Source organism: Chrysochloris asiatica, unplaced genomic scaffold (genome assembly GCF_000296735.1).
Source record: "Chrysochloris asiatica unplaced genomic scaffold, ChrAsi1.0 scaffold00047, whole genome shotgun sequence".
In the NCBI taxonomy this organism is placed as follows: domain Eukaryota; kingdom Metazoa; phylum Chordata; class Mammalia; order Afrosoricida; family Chrysochloridae; genus Chrysochloris; species Chrysochloris asiatica.
In genome coordinates, this window is record NW_006408565.1 from 1,415,569 (window position 1) to 1,435,232 (window position 19,664).

At 43.5% G+C, this 19,664-nt stretch overlaps 1 protein-coding gene across 4 annotated transcripts in view; it reads left to right on the forward strand.

Moving 5' to 3' along the window:
• Positions 1-19,664, forward strand: part of PHC2 (polyhomeotic homolog 2 (Drosophila)) — a 71,821-nt gene that overhangs the window by 41,402 nt on the left and 10,755 nt on the right. For 3 of the 4 annotated variants that reach the window (XM_006862127.1, XM_006862128.1, XM_006862129.1), the window contains one exon: positions 18,760-18,962. In XM_006862127.1, coding sequence (XP_006862189.1) covers positions 18,760-18,962 — 203 coding nt within the window. Of the gene's footprint in view, positions 1-10; positions 66-18,759; positions 18,963-19,664 lie in introns of those variants that run through there. The other variant, XM_006862130.1, reaches the window with a different exon arrangement.

Genomic DNA, 19,664 nt, shown 5'->3' on the forward strand with positions numbered 1-19,664 from the left:
AAGCGGCGCCCGGCCGAGGGGCTGCGTAGGCCCCGCCCGGCCAGGCCCAGCCGGGCTCTGGACAGGTCAGTGTCCGTGGCGGGGGAGGGATTCCCGCCAGGAGGGGGTCCAGCGGCCGCGCTGGCCTCACTGGAAACCGGGCACCGCCCTCTGGTGCCATTCCCGGCCCGGGCCTAGTCGGCTGCCAGGCCGTGCCAGCCCGTGACTCGCCCTCTCCGCGCTGGGGGGTGTCCTGAGGAGGCGCAGCCCGGCCTCTCCCTCCGAGCGAGCCCTGACCCCGGCTGCCCTCCCGCACTAGCCCTGGAAGCCGCCTTGTCAATCCCGGTCGGCCAAGCGCTTCAGTGTGTCCTCATCCCCACTCCGAATCCCCGCGTACCCCACCCCGTCATCTCTGGGACAGGGGTATACTCGGGGTGGACAGTTGGTTTAGGGGCAGGCCTGTCGGCATCTGTGGTACTTAACTGGTGGTGGACTACCAATTCTGGAGACGCCTGCGGCTTCGCTGGAGAGTTCTGTTTTTAACGTAGTTCAGTCTCACGAGGTTTTTATTTGGATGGAAAGAAACGAACTGTTCAGTGCGTGCCCTCTCGTCCATTTTAAGAAGAGCGTTCTCCTTCCCATACCAAAATGAAGGTATACTGTACTGCATTTGTTGATTCTCTGTATTGAAACAGGGATTTATGAGGTTCCGTAGTGGCTATGAATTGGGCTGCGAACCAAAAGGTCAGCAGTTCGACACTACCAGCTGTTCCTCGGGAGAAAGATGAGGCTTTCTGCTCCTGTAAAGATTTACAGCCTCGGAAATCCTGTACAGGGTCGCTATGAGTCGGGACGGACTCCACGGCACATAACAACAACAACAATTTCAATTGAAGTCTACAGAGAGGGAAGTTACTTGCCCAAGGTCAGTCAGGTTGCAAACCAATGGTGAAGCTACTCCATCCTGAATTTCTAATCCCTGGCTCCCCTGTACTGTTGGATACCAGTTTGTTACAGTAATGCCCCACCCCCACGTTTGATAGCAGAACACATTTCACTGACATACTTACAGTTCTGATAAACTTTCTTTCCTACTCCATATGTAGATCGTTTACCTCCTTCAAGAGCTGTCTACTGGGCTCGCTTTTCTTCTTTTTTCTGCTTTACAAATCAATGACAGCTTTCCTCTCAGATGTCTCCCATCCTTGATCCTTAATCCCCTCTCATTAGCATATTGGGCCCAGAGGATCCTTCTGTAGTGAAATAAGCCACCGACCTAAATCCACCATATGTCCCTGATTTTTCTAGGATAGCCCAGTTTAAAATATTTTGTTCCATTGTCTGTCAGCCCAAGTGGCTTGATTTGGGGTGTAGAAAATAAATGTCACTGTAACTGTTCCAGACCCCTCTGTCCTGGCCTTTTCCAGCCATTTGGCTCTGGGGCATAACTGGATAATCCAATTACTACTCACCTGGGATTCTTCCCCTCCAGAGTAAACCCAAATGTTGGAACTGTTAGGATTTCTAGGTGAGCATGAAATTTAAAGCTAATGAGGCAAGCAAACCCCTCTTGCTTTCAGATTTCTGCCCCCTGCCCTCCTCATCTTTTATTCTACTACAGGATAGCAGACCTTTGGCAGTCGTTTTTATTAGGATGTAGGTTTGGATTACAAGAGATGGAAGGCTTCACATTTGGACTAACTTAGCCATTGTGGTTACAGGACAAGGATTCTGTCTCTTGAATCTAGATACTAGCACAGAAAAGCAGTTTTGGTTTTAGTTAGATTCAACACACTTTTATTGGGCTTCTGCTTTATACCAAGAACTGCCCTAAACACTATGGAGAATATAAAAGTATTTTAAGATCTGGGTCTAGAGTTGGAAATATGAACATGTTTCAGTCAGCAGACACACTGGTTTCCACTGCTGATTTCGGCACCTAAATTCCAGTCCCTGAAAGGCGGGAACCAGGACTATTGATTTGGCTCCTTTACAAGGGCTGGCTTGTTTCAGAGTGCAGGCAGATGGGTAGTGGTGCTCTTTTGGCACCTGCCCTTTCCAGCTACTCTTCATCACATGAGCTCTGCTCCTCAGCCCACCCAGGATCTGGTTCCACCAGGATCTGGTTCCAGGCTTGTCTGTGCACATTGGAAAGAACAGATGACTTTTTTATTTTTCCCTTGCCAATCTTAATCTTGAGACACTGGGTAGTAGTATCTTAGTCTACTATTCTGTTAATCTTGGTTTCTCAGCTCTTCAGCTTCATCTTCAGGAGCACTCGCTCCTCTTTTCATCTACCTTTTCTGTCTTTTTTAGGCTGTTGTTTTACTGACAGCTGGCACATACGTGCTTAATGTTGATATTTCATCAGATACCCATCTCCCACTTGTCTTCCAGTTCCTAGCCTAACTTCCAATTTTCCTCTGTCAAGCATGCTCAATCTTTATTTCCATTTCCCTTAAAGTAAAGAGGAAACTTCAGCCCCTCTTCCTCCTGTCCTAGTAATGATTCTCCTGACTCTGGGTCCTCTCAGCCATGTCTCTCTGCATTTCATAGGAAGGTGTAGTTCTTCCTTCCACCGTTCCTCAGCTCTCATCAGACATACCTCTGTCATTGACTTTCTAGTCTAAGGTGACTGAACCCTGAAATTTCTCTTCTTGCCATTAAGACCCCTTCCTTCATCTCTGACCCTGCCTGGTCATTACTTTGGCTTAGCCCCATAATCTTCTCTTTCTCAGACCACATCCTTTTTCCTGCCTTACTCATATCCTGTCTGAGATACTTTGGAGCTCCTGGTTCTGATCTTTCAGAAGGAGAAAGGAATAAACTAAGAGAAGAAAGAAATACATGTTTTCCTATACAATTGTTCTTACTATTGGTCTTGCCACTTAATAGACTTTCTTATTTAAAAAAACAAATACTGCATCTCTAAGAATTAGGACTCTAAAATGCCTTCTTTTTTTTCTTCTTGCCTTTTTTTTCTTCCTGTTGTGAATGCATGACGAGGCTAACTTAGGCCTTCCATTTAAGTCACTGCTGTCATCCCTTGGTCTGTAGGCCTTGTGCTGGGTATTTGGTAATCATTTGCTGAATAAACAAAGTTTACCCACCTCCTACCAAAGTCCTCAGAGTCCTTGTGTGGCGCTGTGGGTAAATGTGTTGGATTGCAAAGTTGGTTTGAACTGCAAGGTCGGTGGTTCAGGCTCACCCGCAGCTCCTTGGAAACCTTATACATGGTCACTAAGGGTCGGAACTGACTCAACAGCACTTAACAACAACCAAAGTCCTTAACTTTCATCTAGCATGGATCAGCAAGCCAAAATAAAATCAACAGTTTAAAAAGTAGAGAGCAGGATAGTGTGATTCCAGTTCTGATCATTCTATGGCACTGCCACATTAGAATGAGATTTCCCAAGCTCCCCTACCCCTTTGAATCTGCCCAGTTTTACAGTTCTCCCAGCTGGTCAGTGCTGCTTGATCTCCAAGCAGATTTGGTCCTGCACTCAGAAAGATGAGAGTAGGGAAATGAAAGTGTCTCTTGTATTCTCTTTGCTTTGTGCCACTTTGCTACTGGAAGGTGAAGGTGATGATTTTCTGTGGTCAGAAGGAATCTCACAAAATTGATGGTGAAGGAAACCTTTTGTGTGCCCCTTAATAGATTGACCACCTCCTCATGGAAAGGCAGTCTAACTCTGAAGAGGTCTCTGTGCCAGTGACAGAAATGACTCTCAGATGAGATAGCACCTTGTTTAATGGCACTCAAAGTGGAACCACCCCTCAAAAGTAGAGGTCTGAGCATATTAATGCTTTGAATACTGTTGTGGCTTGGTTTAAATGACAGTATTGGTCCCCAGCTAAAAACATTGTTTACCCAGAAACCCTATACAGGGTCGCTATAGGTCAGAACCAACTCGATGACGCTTAACAACAACAACCCTTGTTTTCTGTTTAAAGCAACAAAAATGTGCCTGTTTAAGATAACTTTAATGATGTGTTCACAACTCAAATAGAAGTAGGTTTCATTTAAGCACTGAGTTATTTAAAATTTTCAGTCTGAATTACTACCTACATACAGCAGAATACTGATTTGATACTTGTGAAGAGATTTAGAGTCAAACTGTCTTTAATTCAGTTTGACAAGTAACCATAGATATCTTGGTTATTATCCAGAGTATAATCAAACATTTGCTTATTGAAGACAATGTCTTGATATTCTGGATTTTTTCCTCTTTAGTAACCAATGTAGAATGTAATTGTTAGACATTGTCAAGAAATGGGCCATTTTATAGTTCATCAAGAGTTAAAGAATGAAGAATTATTCTTTTTCTAAGATGTAAAGTATAGTAAGATACGTAGCATGTAGTAATAAAACAGCTGCTATGTGATTTCCTTGTAAAACCACATAAGCTAGCAAAGTAAATGTTAAGTGTTGTTTCCCTTCCCCTTAGAAATGATTTAGAGTTAATGAAAAAGGATGTTCTTTCCCAGTCTTTTAATTTCCAAATTAATTTTAGTTTGTTGTTGTTAAGGGCCATCAAGTCGGTTCTGACTCATAGTGACTCTGTATAAGGTTTCCTAAGAGTGGCTGGTGGGTTTGAACTATCGGCCTTGCTGTTAGTAATCCAGTGCTTCATTTTTGTCGTTGTTGTTAAGTGCCATCGAGTCGATTCCAACCCATAGTGATCCTGTATAGGGTTTCCAAGGAGCAGCTAGTGAGCTTGAACCACTGACTTTGCAGTCTAACGCATTAGCCCACAGCGCCACCCCAGGACTCCAGTGCTCCATTTTGTTGTTGTTATCTGCCATGGAGTCAGTTCCAACTCATAGTGACCCTGTACCGGGTTTCTGAGGCTGTAAGTCTTTACGGGAGCAGAAAGCCTCATATTTCTCTGGCAGAACCGCTGGTAGTTTCAAACAGCTGACCCTGAGGTTAGCAGCCCGATTCGTAACCACTGTGCTACCAGAGCTCCTTAGTGCTTCGTTTAGATAAGTCTAAAGAAGAGCATTGTTCTTTTTACATCTGCTAATGTTATTGTTATTAAACAATGGATTGCCAGTGTTCTAAGATGAATCCAGATGTTGAAAAGAGCCTCCACTTGCTCTTATGATTTTCTTGAAAGCTTCACCAAGTACCTGTCTTCTTAGCAGTGAAATGTATTAGTTTCTCTTTAGAAAAGATGATTATATATGCCATGTCGTATAACCAACTCTTCCCCAGTCATGAGGAAGCCAGGCCTGATACTGAGTATTGAAACAGTTGGTGAGAAAATCAGAGTTTATGGTTGCTGTCACTTGATTTTTTCAGCTCTAGTTGCATGGCTTTTACGTCTCAAATACTGTATAATCATCCCAAGTTACTGATACCTTTAGCATATTTGAAGCCATCCATATGGCCAAAACATGTGTAAACAATCAAAGCAAGAGACATTGACATGAAGCAAATTTAAAAAAAATTAAATCCACACTCTACATTTCCACTAATTTGTTCTACATAGCGCTAGCAAAGTATAGTGAATGTTTAGAAAATGGTTATAAGAAAGAAAGGGATAATGTTTTTGAGGAGTAGAAATTATCAGTTGTCGGGCCATTATATAGACTACTGGAGACTTAGCTGCCTGTCTGGACCATTTATCTAAAAGGAAAAGGAAAGGCATGTTATGTGGAGGAAAGGCATATTATATGAAGAGCATGGTTGTTATCTCCTTATTCTCAACCTCAAAATAATTAGTGAATTTACTAAACATTTCTAGGTTTCTTTTGTAAACTGATGTAAATTTATCTGCCTGGATTTTATCTTCAACTTTCTAAACTGCTTTCTGTTCACAGGATAAACCACCTCCTGGCATTATGTTTTATAAATATACTATTCTCGAGATAAAAGTGGTTCTCTGCCTTCTCATTTCCCTGGAGTTCCTTCTTTACTGGTTTTTGGGGTTCTGCACAGTCTACTTCATACCTTTGGTTTACTCTAAAAGGCAGGGACACTTCCATTATATCACATTCATTGTCAAGGTGGAGGCCAAGGTATCTGAGGATCATGAATGAAATGTCTGTTTGGCCACTGAAAGAATAACTCACCTTCAGGTTTAGTGAGATAGTGACATGGAGTAGGCAGTTTCCTAATAATCTTCTGGTTTCAGTGATGTTGGCATTTCTCTTGCAAAGCCAAGTCTTTTCATTCATTGGAACTGCCTTTATCTTGAATCTCATGTAACTCAGATACAATCACCCCATTTTATAGATGAGGAAACTGAAGCCTGTAGTAATTTGCCTGGGATTACAAATTAAGATTTAAGCCTAAAGTCCTTCTGATCCCCAAATCTTAACTACTTACAAATGTATTCGGTGTCAGGCATTTTACATATTTAAACTCTAATATTTGCTATAACCTTACAATATAGGCAGTATGATCCTGCGTTGTTGTTGTTTTTAATGAATGGAAAACTAAAGCTCAGAATGAGTATTAAGTGCTTGAAGCTACATAGCTAATCAAAGAGGGACCCAGAAAATGAGCTGTGGTCCAGCCTCCTTCACCCACCCACCCCCATCCAGTGCCTTCTGTACTCTTCCAGTGATCCTTTCATCTCCTGTTATCTTGATGTCCCTGCTGTGCAGCCTCTGTCATTGGTTCCAGATATTTTGCCTCTTGAAAGCATAGCATCTCCCAGAGTACTGGGATGTGAGACAACTTGGGAGCTCTCCACTTAGGCATTGGATACTGCTGTAGGGCTGGCTTCAATCACCAGGCTTAAGTATAACTCCTTTTGAAAACTCCGTTTCCCAGCAGTCAGGGTTGGCTATGACTCCCTGGTGTGTTGACCTGCCTTGTTGGAAGTCACCCTGCAGTCCTGCAGGTGCTGCTGACGAGTTTGATCTGGGAATCCGAAGCCCTATTATAGGGCTCTGCTTGTGGGCTGGGAAGCAGTTTCTGCAGCTGTTTGGAAATCCCCTGTCGCTCCTGTTGTCCTGAACTGCATGGGGGAGGGCGGCTGATCGCTCCATTGATTCCTTGCTTCATAGCTGGGGGTGGCAGCTTGGAAAACATTCAGCTGTTTACAATTCAGCTTATGTATACTTGAGCTGCAGATTGTGGGTGAGTCAGAAGAGCTCCTCTCTGCCTGTGTCCTGAGAGACAGCATGAAAGTCAGCTGTATGGTAATGGCTGCCAGGAGGGAGTGGCTCAGCCCGGCCAGGACTGCTAGGTCATCTCCCAGATGCTCAGGGTCCAGGAAGATGTCTGCTTGCCGAATTTCTTGACACAGACTCAATAAGGTCATTTTGTCTTGACACTGAGGGCAGGTCTGGGGCCACCTGGCTCAGCCTCTCCTTCATTCTGCTGGCCTGCACCCCTACAGCAACCTGGCTGTGGACCCTTGGCCTCACCCTCATGTAACTGAAAAGCTTACTTACCACTTTGCTACGTGGAGTGCCTCAAAGAGATCCTCCTGCCAGGTCGTCTAGAGCAGGTGGCTCTTACGTGCAGAGCTAAGGGAACTGCTCAGAGGGGCAAGATGGTGGTGGCATCTGTGAGCGAGCCACAGCCTGCCATGGGCCTCCCGCAGCAGCTTGGTCCCTAGCAGAATGGAAAAGCTTACAAACATTGGGAGGAAAGCAATCTGCATAGTTGAGCTTTGCTTCTCTCCTACCGTCTGGTACTAACAGGACTCCAGGGTAGAAAGTGGCCCACGAGTGTGTTACAAGGAAGAGGTCTTCTCATGTTTTAGAAGATACAATATTCCAAATAATGCAGACTTGTAACATGTACAGTCTACAACTGTGTGTGTAAATTTAGTGTGAAGAATTTTGTGGGGAAATGGGTCACTTTAACAGCAGATAGCATTTCAGAAGGAGGGAGAGGTGTTAAATAATAGCATGTTCAGCCCTATTGAAGGTGGTAGTAGTGTTGGATGCCATCATGTTGATTACAACTCATAATGACCCAGTATGAGAGAGCAGAACTGCCCCACTGAGTTTTCTAGGCTGTAATCATTGCAGAGTGCACTTCTAGTGTGGCACTGTAGGATCAGCACTGGACTTCCAACCATAAGGTCGGCAGTTCGAATCGACCTGCTGCCCCTTAGAAACTGTATAGACAGGGTTGCTATGAGTCAGTACTGACTTAACAATCTTGATAGACGCAGACTACCACACTTTTCTTCCCTAGAACTGCTGGTGGGCTGATAGCATTGAATTCGCTGAGTGCTTAATTGCTGTGCCCCCAGCGCTCCTTTTTCTTTCAGAAAAATTTTGTGTGTGAATTGAGTGAAGGTTTACAGAGCAGATCATCAGTTTTACAGTCAACAAATCATACACGTCATTTCATCTCAGTGACTGCAATCCCCTCAGTGAAACATCACTTAGCCCACTTCCTCCCTGTGCTGCTTATTTCCAGTCCTTCTTCTTTCCTAATCCTTCTGAACTTTGTCCTTGGGGAAATGTTGCCCTTTGGATCTCAAATGGTAGACCATTCTATGGTGTGTGTACCTCTATATGATGCTTGGCTGAAAATTCAGCCATGGGAGGAATGAGCTTGGTTCCAAACCTGAAAGGTGACCAAGAGCCATAGTCTCAAGGTTCTGCCAGTCTCCATCTGACCAATAGGCCTGGTCTTTTTTTTTTTTTACAATTTTGAGTTTTGTCTCACATTTTTTCCCACCTGTCCAGGACTTTCCAAGTTGTTCTCTTTCAGAGCAGTTGGTCATGGAGTCTGATGTTCTGATGTTCACATGGTCCATTAATCCATTAGACTAATTGTTTCTAAGTGTCTTCGGTGTTTATGTCTTAACTTTCCTCTGGACACAGAGGAACCAATAGTTGCATCTTAAATGACTGTTCATGAGTGTTTAAGATCCCAGTTATTAATCACCAAAGTAGGATGCAGAACATTGTCTTTGTGGACTGTGTTATGCTAACTGACACCTGGGACTATGGTCCTGAGCCCCCAGGAACAGTGACTCATTCACCAGTACCCCTTTCTATTGAAGATATGTGTACTATTTCCTTTTACACTTACTGAAATATTGAATCTGGGGGTTCTGATAACAATGCTCAGGGGGATCCTTTCCTTAGTAATCCAGGAAACCATTTTGGGAATTGCTCACCTAGATAATCTCTCTAAATGATCCAACCCAAATGTTTCAGCCTCTTCAGATGTCAGACTTCAGCTTCAGAACAGGACTGACATTTCCTGTCTTCTTCACAACCACACTAATGCTGTCCTGGGCTAGTCCGCCACTCAGCCACACACCCAGGGAAAGCTATAGAACCAGGTTCTAGTGTACATTCTACCACTGACCCCCTTTAGTGACCTTAGGTAAGTCACCTCACCTCAAGCCTAATTGCCCCATTTGGAAGATGAAGATGCTAGATTCAGGACCCTTCTGCCTCCAGATCTCTTATGATTCCAAGTGCCCTGTGAGCCAAAAAAAAAAACTATGACTCTCTCTGCTCCAACCACTGCCTTACCTTACCTTTTTCTGTTGCCTGAACTGGAAGGAAAGCAATTCGCTTACCAGAGCCAAGAGATTGACTGTACAGGTATATATTTGCATGTTAAAGAGGATTGCTAACCAAATGAGCCTCTCTAATTGATGTTGTAGCTATGGACAACGTTGTGAAGCATGCGTATTCTGGAACACTTAATTGTGCTCATGAGGAATCTGTACCTGGACCAACAGGCAGTTGTTCAAACAGAACATGGGAACACTGAATGTTTTAAAAGTAAGTGGGTTCAATGAAGAAAAACATGGCATCAGGATTGGATGAAGACTCATTAACAACCTGCGATATGCAGATGATACAACCTTGCTTGCTGAAAGTGAAGAGGACTTAAAACATTTACTGATGAAGATCAAAGAGTACAGCCTTCGGTATGGATTACATCTCAATGTCAAGAAAACAAAAATCCTCACCACTGGACCAGTAAACAACATTCTTATCAACGGAGAAAAGATTGAAGTTGTCAAGGACTTCATTCTTCTTGGATCAACTATCAACACTCACGGAAGCATCAGTCAAGAAATCAAACAGTGTATTGCATTAAGCAAATCTGCTGCACAAGACCTTTTAAAAGTGTTGAAGAGCAAAGAAGTCAGCTTGAAGACTAAGGTGTGCCTGACCCAAGCCATGGTATTTTCAGTAACCTCATATGCATGCGAAAGCTGGACAGTGAATAAGGAAGACCACAGAAGAATTGATGCTTTTGAGTTACAGTGTTGGAGGAGAATATTGAAAGTGCCGTGGGCTGCCAAAAGAACCAGTAGATCCATTTTGAAAGAAGTACAGTCAGAGTGCTCCTTAGAGGCCAAGATGACCAAACTTCTTCTCTCATACTTTGGACATATTTTCAGGAATGGCCAGTCGCTGGAGAAGGATATCATGTTTGGTAAGGTGGAGAGTCAGAGGAAAAGAGGAAGGCCCCAAATGAGATGGATTGGCCAAGCAGCATCATCGATGGACTCAAGCATGGCAACAGTAGTGAGGTTGGCCCAGGATCAGGCAATGTCTTGTTCTGCAGTGCATAAGGTCTCTATGGGTCAGTACCGACTCGATGGCACCTAACAACAACAACAATTGATGTTATTTTTGTTAAGTGCTGTTTTAGCCACCCTGTACAAGGTTTCCAAGGAACAACTGGTGAGGTTACCCACTGAACTATGTTTTTGTCCCAGGATAGAGCCCCAAGTTGGTCCCTGTCTTCTCTTCAGTTTATTACCTTCCCCTGGAAGGAGCCTTGGTTGCGTAGTGGGTTACGAGCTGAGCTACTAACTGCAAGATCCTCAGTCCAAGTTGAGCAGTCCCTCAGCAGGACAAAGATGAGTTACAGTCTCAGAAATCCCATACAGGGTCGCTGTAGGTTAAAACCAACAGCACACAGTCACCACCTTCCCCTGAGGGTGGGGAGGGGAGATAAGCAACTGGCTGGTACATTGTGCTCATTTCCCAAGTGCTACTGATTTCTTTGAGGACTCAGATTTAACTGGAGACATTACAAAGGATGGCCCTTAGCCCTTTCCTCTGGAGTGTGTTTTGTGTGCTGCCTTTAGCTCTCTGCTGCTGTGCTCAAGTGCAGTGCCTGTCCTAAGTTCAGTCACCGGGGTATGGTTTCAGTGTGTGCATCAGCACCTTGGAGCTGTAGCCGGTATGTGCTTTCTTTTTTCTTTATAGCAGGCACTAGCTCAAGAAACCCTGCTGTCACCTTTCCTGGCCATGTGACTCAGCCTGCTAAGCAGAGGCGTGGTGAACATGACATCAATGCCAGGGGCCTGGTGAGAGTGCTCTGTTAAACAGGTGACCTTGTTTTGCCATTTGTTTGGCAGAATTTGCTTTAGGTAAATGATCTGTGTTATCACCTATGCTCTTCCTTAAATTCTTTATTAACTGCCTGAACTCTGTCTTACTTACACTTCAGCCAGACAGGGATAGTGTTATTGGTGGTGGTGATAGGTACCGTTGAGTCAGTTCCAACTCATAGTGACCCTATGCACAACAGAACAAAACTGTCCAGTCATGTGCCATCCTCACAGCTGTTACACTTGAGCCCATTGTTGCTGCCATGTCCTTGGGGGTCTTCCTCTTTTTTGATGACCCCCCACTTTCCCAGGTATGATGTCCTTCCCCAGAAACTGATCCCTCCTTATGACATGTCTGAAGTATAAGAGACGAAGTCTCACCATGCTGGCTCTAAAGGAGCACTCTAGCTGTACTTTTTCCAACAGATTTGTTTGTCTTTGTACTTCTAATCTTCTTCTCCAGCACCATAACTCAAATGCATCAATTCTTCTATGGTCTAACTTATTCATTGTCCTACTTTCACATGCATATGAGGGTACTGAAAACACCATGGATTGGAATAGTAATGAGTCTTTACATTAAAACACTCCCTTGTTCATGTCTGTGTTGCTGTTAGCTACCGTCCAGTCATATCCAAATCATGTGGTACAGAGTAGAATTGTGTCATATGGTTTTCTTGGCTTTAATCTCTACAGAAGCAGCTCATCAGGCCTTTCTTGTGCAAATTTCACTGGGTGGGTTTGAACTGCCATCCTTTAGGAGGTTAGCAACCCATCACAAACTGCCTGCACCACTGGGCTTCTTTATCTTTTCAAGTGGAAATCAGCTGAGGGGTTAAAAAGAGAAGTTCTATTTACTCTTCGTTTCCTCTGAAGGCAGGTTTTCATGGTACTTATTTTAAGGGCAAACAGAATGAATGGCCAGGCCATCTGAAATACCCATTGCAAATGTTAGTACTAAATTGTTTCCCAGTGTAACTGGTAATGTTTGTCTTATCAGCACACACAGAGCATATCAGTACTGTTTCTGAAGTGGTCTAGATTATGCACAGCTAGGACCAAGCTGACCTTGGTCCTCCCTGCCTCTGCCTCTAGAGGTCATCATGTCCTTCCAAGTGCCTGCAGCAGGCATAAGGACTCCCCAGGGAACAGGAAATCTGGAGTTTTGGATGCAGGTTGCATTCCAGCTTTGGGGTCAACTTAATGCTGTACTTCCTTCCACACTGCTGAGGAAATCTCCAACACAGGAAGAAACCAGCCCGAACCTAGTTCTTCTTCATGAGAGCCAGGTACCCAGAATGCCACTCCTGTAGGCAGACACCAGCCTAGCAGCTCTGCAGTTCTTACAGCTTCAGAAGGTCATTAGCAGATCTCAACCAGTACCAAGTTCTTTGTTTGAGTTTTAGGGAGACCTGTACCCTTGTACCTCAACAGTGAAGATTAGGTTCCATACACTACATTGTAATAAATAAAAAGCATCTGCTACATATTGACTTAGCCCCTGAAGATGTACAGGTGACTAAAACATAGCCCCTTGCCCAGAGAAATTTGTTCTGCCTACCCAAAGCAAATAATTTCACAGGAACATAGAAAGGACCACAAGTCGGTCCTTTTAATTTTGTCCTGCTCCTGTAAAGGTTATATCTGTCAGATCCAGTGAATTGAGGCAAGAATTGAGAAGCAACCTAGAGACTGAGAAATTTATTATGTAATGCCTACTCCAGAACCCACTGTTCTATTCATTCTGACTTGAATTTTTGACTCTCTGTAGTCAACATCAGTTAAAGGTAAGCTTTGAGTGGTTTATCCTTGTTTGACCTCCTGCTGAAAATGTGCATTTCTAACCCTGATATACTGAATCAGTCTGTACTTCTACAAGATCCCCAGCCATTGCTTATGTGTACAGAATCTTGTATATACTAAGCATTACCTGGGGAGAAACGTCTTCAAATGTAAGTTCTGATAATGTATATGGGACTGGGGTTGAATTTAAAGATCAGATCTTACCACCCTGCCAACACCAACACTTAACACTACTGGTGCTCGACTTCCTTCCCTCCCCAGCCTCCCTTACTCAGAATGTCCTGGCCTCTCTCTGCCTTTCAGTGAAAGGTGCCTCACTCTGGAACAAAGGAATTTGAGACCTGTGGGAATCCCCAGTAGCACTTACAGCTTTGGGACTGCTCAAGAAAACTGAGCAAAGAATGAATTCCAAAGATATAGAGTATTTCTTTGTTTCTTTCTGTCTTTTGATCGGGCCTCAGGGCCAGTAGGGCAGGTTCCTGCAGGCTCTCTTTCGCCTCCCTCAGCCCCCCAGCAGACAGCAAAGCACTCTGGGAGAATTAAAAGCAGATTAAATTAATCTCAGGGTGCTGAGTCTAGCAGGGGGTGAGGTTGTGTTTGGTCATTCCGGAAATAGCCCAAACTCCTTTGTTGCTAACACAGATGATGAGGTATTGGCCTACAAAATGGCTTTAAAGCAATATAACTGTTTACACACTGGTAGATTCCGTTTGTACTGTAACCTTGCCCAGGTTCTAATGAAGAATAATGACTTCTGACGTTGTAGTGAAAGGGTTTATTAGTTTGATCTGCCTCTTAAGATCCTTTTATTTTCTAATTTAGATTCCAAGTTTCTGCTTCCCAAAGTTAAGCATTGGCTCTGTAGCCTCAGAGCTGGTGAATGTATCTGTTCACTTGTGTATTTGACATGGGGAAAGCATCTGACCTCAAAAAGTATCCTGTCTTGCAGCTTTAAGTAATAGACATGAATCTGAGAAAGAGAAGCAAGAGAGTGAAAGCAGGAAGGAGTAGAGTGGAGCAGAGAGCAGAACTCCCATTAAAAAAAGACAAGCTGTCAGAAACGATTTGATAATGAACATCAAGTGAAAGGTAGGTGGCAGGAGAGGATGCTCCTAGGATTCAGACAGTGAAGTGTCATAAACCTCATTGTTAGAAATTCGAGCAAGAGACTCACTCTGCCTCTGCCTATGCTCTCAGTCACTGTCAGGGGTGTGAGTGTGCTTCCATAAACAAGACAGTTCTCAGCCAGCCTCTCTTGCATGACTACACTTGATATAGATTCTGTTTAGTATAGACTGGGTACCACTATCAGTATTGACTTTAAAAAGATGTAGGCAAAAAAAAACCTAGGAAGATGATGATAAACCTGCGATCTCCTTTCTGTAAGAAATAGTTGAAAAAGTAGAGGGTGGATTCACCTGGAGGCATATTGGGGTCCTTAGTGATGTCTTTTCACGACAGCAAGTGTAGCATCTACCACTTCTTGAGCATTTTCTAGGTGTTTTCGCACTGCACTGCTGTGCACAATCTCAGTTAGTCTCCATTTAGCAACACCGTCAGGTAAGGAATGCTAACGTCCATGTTTTACAGCCAGTGACGCTAAGGCTCAGGGAGGGGTGGTGACTTGCCCAAGTTCACTGAGTAATGGCGGCCAGCTCTAAGCCTGTGGTTTTGACCTTTTTGCCAATCTGACTAGACACTTGTTCAGTGGTATTAATTAACAAAACCAGGCAAAGGGGACAGAAAGTAATAGGAAGATAGATTTTTGGCTCATTATAAAGAAGAAAGTTTTTACTTGAACTGCCCAAAGTAGAAATAAACTACTTTAGGACTCACAGGTGCTGGATTCCTTTGTCACTAAAAGCGTTCTGACAAAGGTCAAAAAAATCACTGGGTGGAGATATTATAGAGTAGGTTCAAGAATGGGGTGTAAGGGGTTGAACTGGACTTTCCAATCATGTGATTGTATAATCCATAGCTCACTAATCAGGAGTAAGCACCGGACGACTAACCACAAGCAAGGTCAGTGGTTCAAACCCACTAGCTACTCCCTGGAAACCCTATACAGGGTCACTCAGTGGCATTTAACAACAACTATTAGAAGGAAATAGCCAGGATCTAAAAACACATTTGAACTTACATAAATTTTGATATTTATTTATTTTAAATAAAATGTTTGCATATTTTAAATATTTAAAAATAAAATTGTGTAAATGCAGACTTAAATATTTAAAATAGAAAAACAAATGTAATTTGACTGTAAAACCATAGAAACAATTTGATTATGTAATAAACTCAGTCCCCCCAGTAATACAATGAAAATGTTTGGGGTTTTGTTTTTGTTTTTCAGTTCCTTGTTGTTGTTATGTGCCGTGGAGTCGGTTCCAACTCATAGTGACCCTGTACAGGGTTTCCGAGGCTGTAAATCTTTACGGGAGCAGAAAGCCTCCTCTTTCTCCTGCGGAACAGCTGGTAGTTTCGAACTGCTGACCTTGCGGTTCACAGCCCGATTTGTAACCACTACGCTAAAATTTCAAAAGAGGAAGGGGGACAGGATTTTCCATCTCTATAGATAAGCTAAAGCTTTTTAAAATTTAAAAATATTACACTTACGAGGACTTGGGGAACTTGCAAAGTGACTGTTTCAAACAAAAGATAACTGAAAAAAAAAGCTCATCAATCACATCTCTTGGATGGCTCCTGCTCAGCCCTACAGTCTGTTGCAGTCTGGGAACTGAAGGCATGTGTCATAGAGAATTCCTTTTTCACTAAAAAGAGGTAGGGAAAAGACTTGGTTTACTGAGCATTAGGGCTGCCAGTAAGAAAATAACATGGAGGCGACTCAAGACCTATTATAATCTAGTTATAGACCCTAAAATGGGTCTCTCTCTACTATTAGTCCATCTGTCGTACTGTGGTGGCTTGCATACTGCCGTGAGGCTGAGAGCTATGCCACCAGCATTTCAAATATACCTTCAGAGTCAGCCAAGGTGGTAGCAAAGCTTCCAGACTAGGATAGACTAGGAAGAAAGACCTGGCAATCTACTTCCATGTAAAATAGCCAATAAAAAAAACTTTAGATCACAACAGAAAATTATTCAAACCCTATGATTTGAACCTTTCATCAGGAGAGAACAATCTGTGGAAGAGGACATCACGTTTGAGTGAGATAGAGAGCCAGTGAGGGTGAGGAGACCGTGGATGAGACAGTACAGTAGCCACACTAGTGGACTCAGACATGCAGTGATTGTGAGGACGATTCAGGGCCAGGGTAGTTTCATTCTGTTGTCCATAAAGTCACCCTGAGTCAGTTGGCACATACCTCAAACTGGCGCAATGAGAATAAGTTCAAAAGTATTGCTACTAGGCTTCCAGTTTATACATGCACAGGTTAATTCCAAACAAAATATGTTAAAACATGTCTGCCATCGATAGATGACTGTAAATAAGTTTTCTCAGTAATATACTTGTCTTCATCTTACTGTTTTTGTTGTATGCCATTGAGTTGGTTCCAACCCCTAACAACCCTGTATAGGATTTCCAGGGAGCATCTGGTGGGTTTGAACCACTGACCTTGAGGTTAACAGTCCAGTGCGTATCCTACAGCACCACATCATCAAAGCATTGGCCTCCAAGGGAGTCTGCTAAATAGGGGTAAAGGCAGAGGTCAGCTCAGATTATGATGACTGGAGGGGGCACTACACTCTTTAAGAACAGAGGACAACCATGGGGGCTTATTATGAAGACATTTTCAGAAAATTGAAAACGTCGCTGGTGAGAAAAAGCCCAGTAAAGTTGAAGAATTGTTCTTCCATCACAGCAGTGCACCTGCTTCATTCTTGGAGGGTATCAAGGGCTCTCCTATGACAAGTTTCTTGGGAAACCTTACCCTAGCCACCCTAAAACCTGATCTTGCCCTTTAAGATTTCCTTGTTCCCTAAATTCAAAGAACATTTAAAAGGAACACAATTTGAGTCCTTCAATGATGCCAAAACTGCCATTTTGACAGGGTGTAAAGCAGAGAGTGCAGAGTTCTTTGGGGTGAAGGATTAGCAAGCTGGAAATACTGTCAGCAGAAGTATATAAACTTAGATGGAAGACGTGTCAAGAAGCTATGACTTCACATTTTGATATTTTTGTTTAATAAAGATTCTAGAGTCCTGGTGTGGGGCTGCGGGCTAATGTGCTAGACTACAGTGGTAGGCTTGAACTATAAAGTCGGCACTTCCAGCTCACCAGCTACTCCTCGGAAAGCATATACAGGGTCATTATGAGTCAGAACTGACTCAATGGCACTAAACAACAACAACAAATGATCTTGTAGCAGTATTTTTTATTTATCCTCATATTCTGATTTCTTCATGTTATAGATAATATGAATCCCTATTCCATTTTGGATCTTTAACATGAAATTAGAACGTATTCATGAAAAGTCATCATGCAAAAATTACTATAAAAATATACTAAAATAGTTTAAAATACATGATGTGTGTATTATATGTCACACCACTGTGTCTGTAATATTCACGGCTCGTTACAATAAAGAAATGACTCATCCTTCTTTTTTTCCATCCTTTTCTTTTTTAGGGAAGTTCAAGGTTACAGGCAACCTCAGCTCACTGGGCAGTTGGTGATGGTAGAAAATGGCCCAGGGAAGAGGGTGGGAGAGAGTCACAAAAGACAACAAGGCAACTCCTAAGAGATGTTTGAAGTGGGAAAGACGAGGACCACTGTGGGGTGGCTCTGTAACTGCACCTGTTTGGGAGCAGTCTTTTAAGTCCCTTACAGGAAGGCTCGCAGGTCCCTGGAGAAGAAGGACTTAGGAAAGGGGGCAAACAGAGGGGTGCAAGGAAGGAGTCTGAGAATTGCTGAGCATCAGGCTCTGGGTATAGAACTAAGAACTGGCCAAGAGGCTTGATGGGGAGGGCCTGACAGCAGAGAAAATGTAACAGTCTCCGCTCTGCCTTGCTGCTTTCTCAGTGAAAAACTGGAATACATGCACACACGAATGCAGTGGCTAAATAGCCAGTCTCTGAGTAGTCAGAGCTTACCTGAGTGTCTTAAAGCTCAGCCTGCAGATTCTTCTGCTTCACTTCTGCCGTTCAGTGCACTGACTGTGACTCTTGAAGTCTAGCCCATCTCTAGACGCTTCATAGGTGGTTTGTTTTCTCCAAATGCCATCGCACCCTGAACCTTTTATATTTGTTGTTGTAAAGTGCCTTGGAGTCGATTCTGACACATAGCGACCATGTACAGGGTTTCTGAGGAGTTGCTGGTAGATATGAACCTCCAACCTTGCGATTCAAAGTCCAGTGCTTATCTTGTAGTGCCACACCAGAAGTCTAAACCCTATACATAGGTCAGCTTTTTCACCTGGTTTTAGGTATGTCACTCTGCCAAATCAATATTAGCCAAAGTCTTAATTCCTAGAGGACAGTTGAACCAGGTTGAACTGCAGCCCCTTTGGGAATTAAGAAACACTGTTAGCTGATTGGCAGCATTGCTGGGGAGCATAGTGTCATCAACTGAGTGTCCCTGGAGACTGTACCACTTTCAAATAACTCACCAAGGAAAGGGACTATTTGGTGGGTGGGTGTTTGACCTATTTTGAGTCTTCACCTCTCTTACTAGCCTAGATTCTGTTCTGATTTCCCCTTCTTGTGTTCTCCTCTTTTCCCTTGTACAGAGACAGGGCAGGGCATTGTTCATGCACTGACCAACCTCAGCAGCCCCGGCATGACCTCAGGGAACGGAAACTCTGCCTCCAGCATCACTGGCACTGCCCCCCAGAATGGTGAGAATAAACCACCACAGGCCATTGTGAAACCCCAAATCCTGACGCATGTTATCGAAGGGTTTGTGATCCAGGAGGGGGCGGAGCCTTTCCCGGTACGGACTACTTCTTTTCCCCTCTCTCTTTTTTTTTAAAGTATATTTTGGATGTATATTAGAGTATTTTTACATTTCCATGTAAAATTTCTGAAAATGTGAACAATTTGTCCTTTCCCTAATAATATCCCCCCCAGTGAATGTCAGAGCAATTGTCTTTGTAGGATTACAAAGCTAAGGGTCAGTGACCAGGAATAATTGGCAAGACCCCTTATGTAGACGTTTCTTAAGGAGTTTACACTGGAGTGTTTGGTGAGAGATGAAAATTCTTGATCTGGGATTTGATCATTTCATTGTTAATCCCATACATGTCAGAGCCTCTGAATGACAAACCTGTTAGCCAGTTTGAGAACAAAAGGAAGCTGTGTAGAGCTGGGGTGTCAAGCTGTGTCCTAAGTGAAGATAGGGGAACAGGATTCCACTGTGGCCAGGGCACCATCCTATGTTTCTAATTGAAGCATAAAACCGAAGGAAAATAGAAAAGAATCAAGCAAAGGGCGTAGCAGAACAAGCTGACTCTGCGCAGTGTGAATGGGTTGAGGACAGGTGGTACTCTTCTGCATCTGTGGAGGAGCCCAAAGCCAGTGCTCACTGGCCTGTCTTCTGACAAAAATTGTCCAGCTGTTAGAGACATGCAGTCTTCATGGGATGCCATCTGCCTTTTGCTGTTTCTTTAAATCCATCAGAGTTCTGAATTGTCAG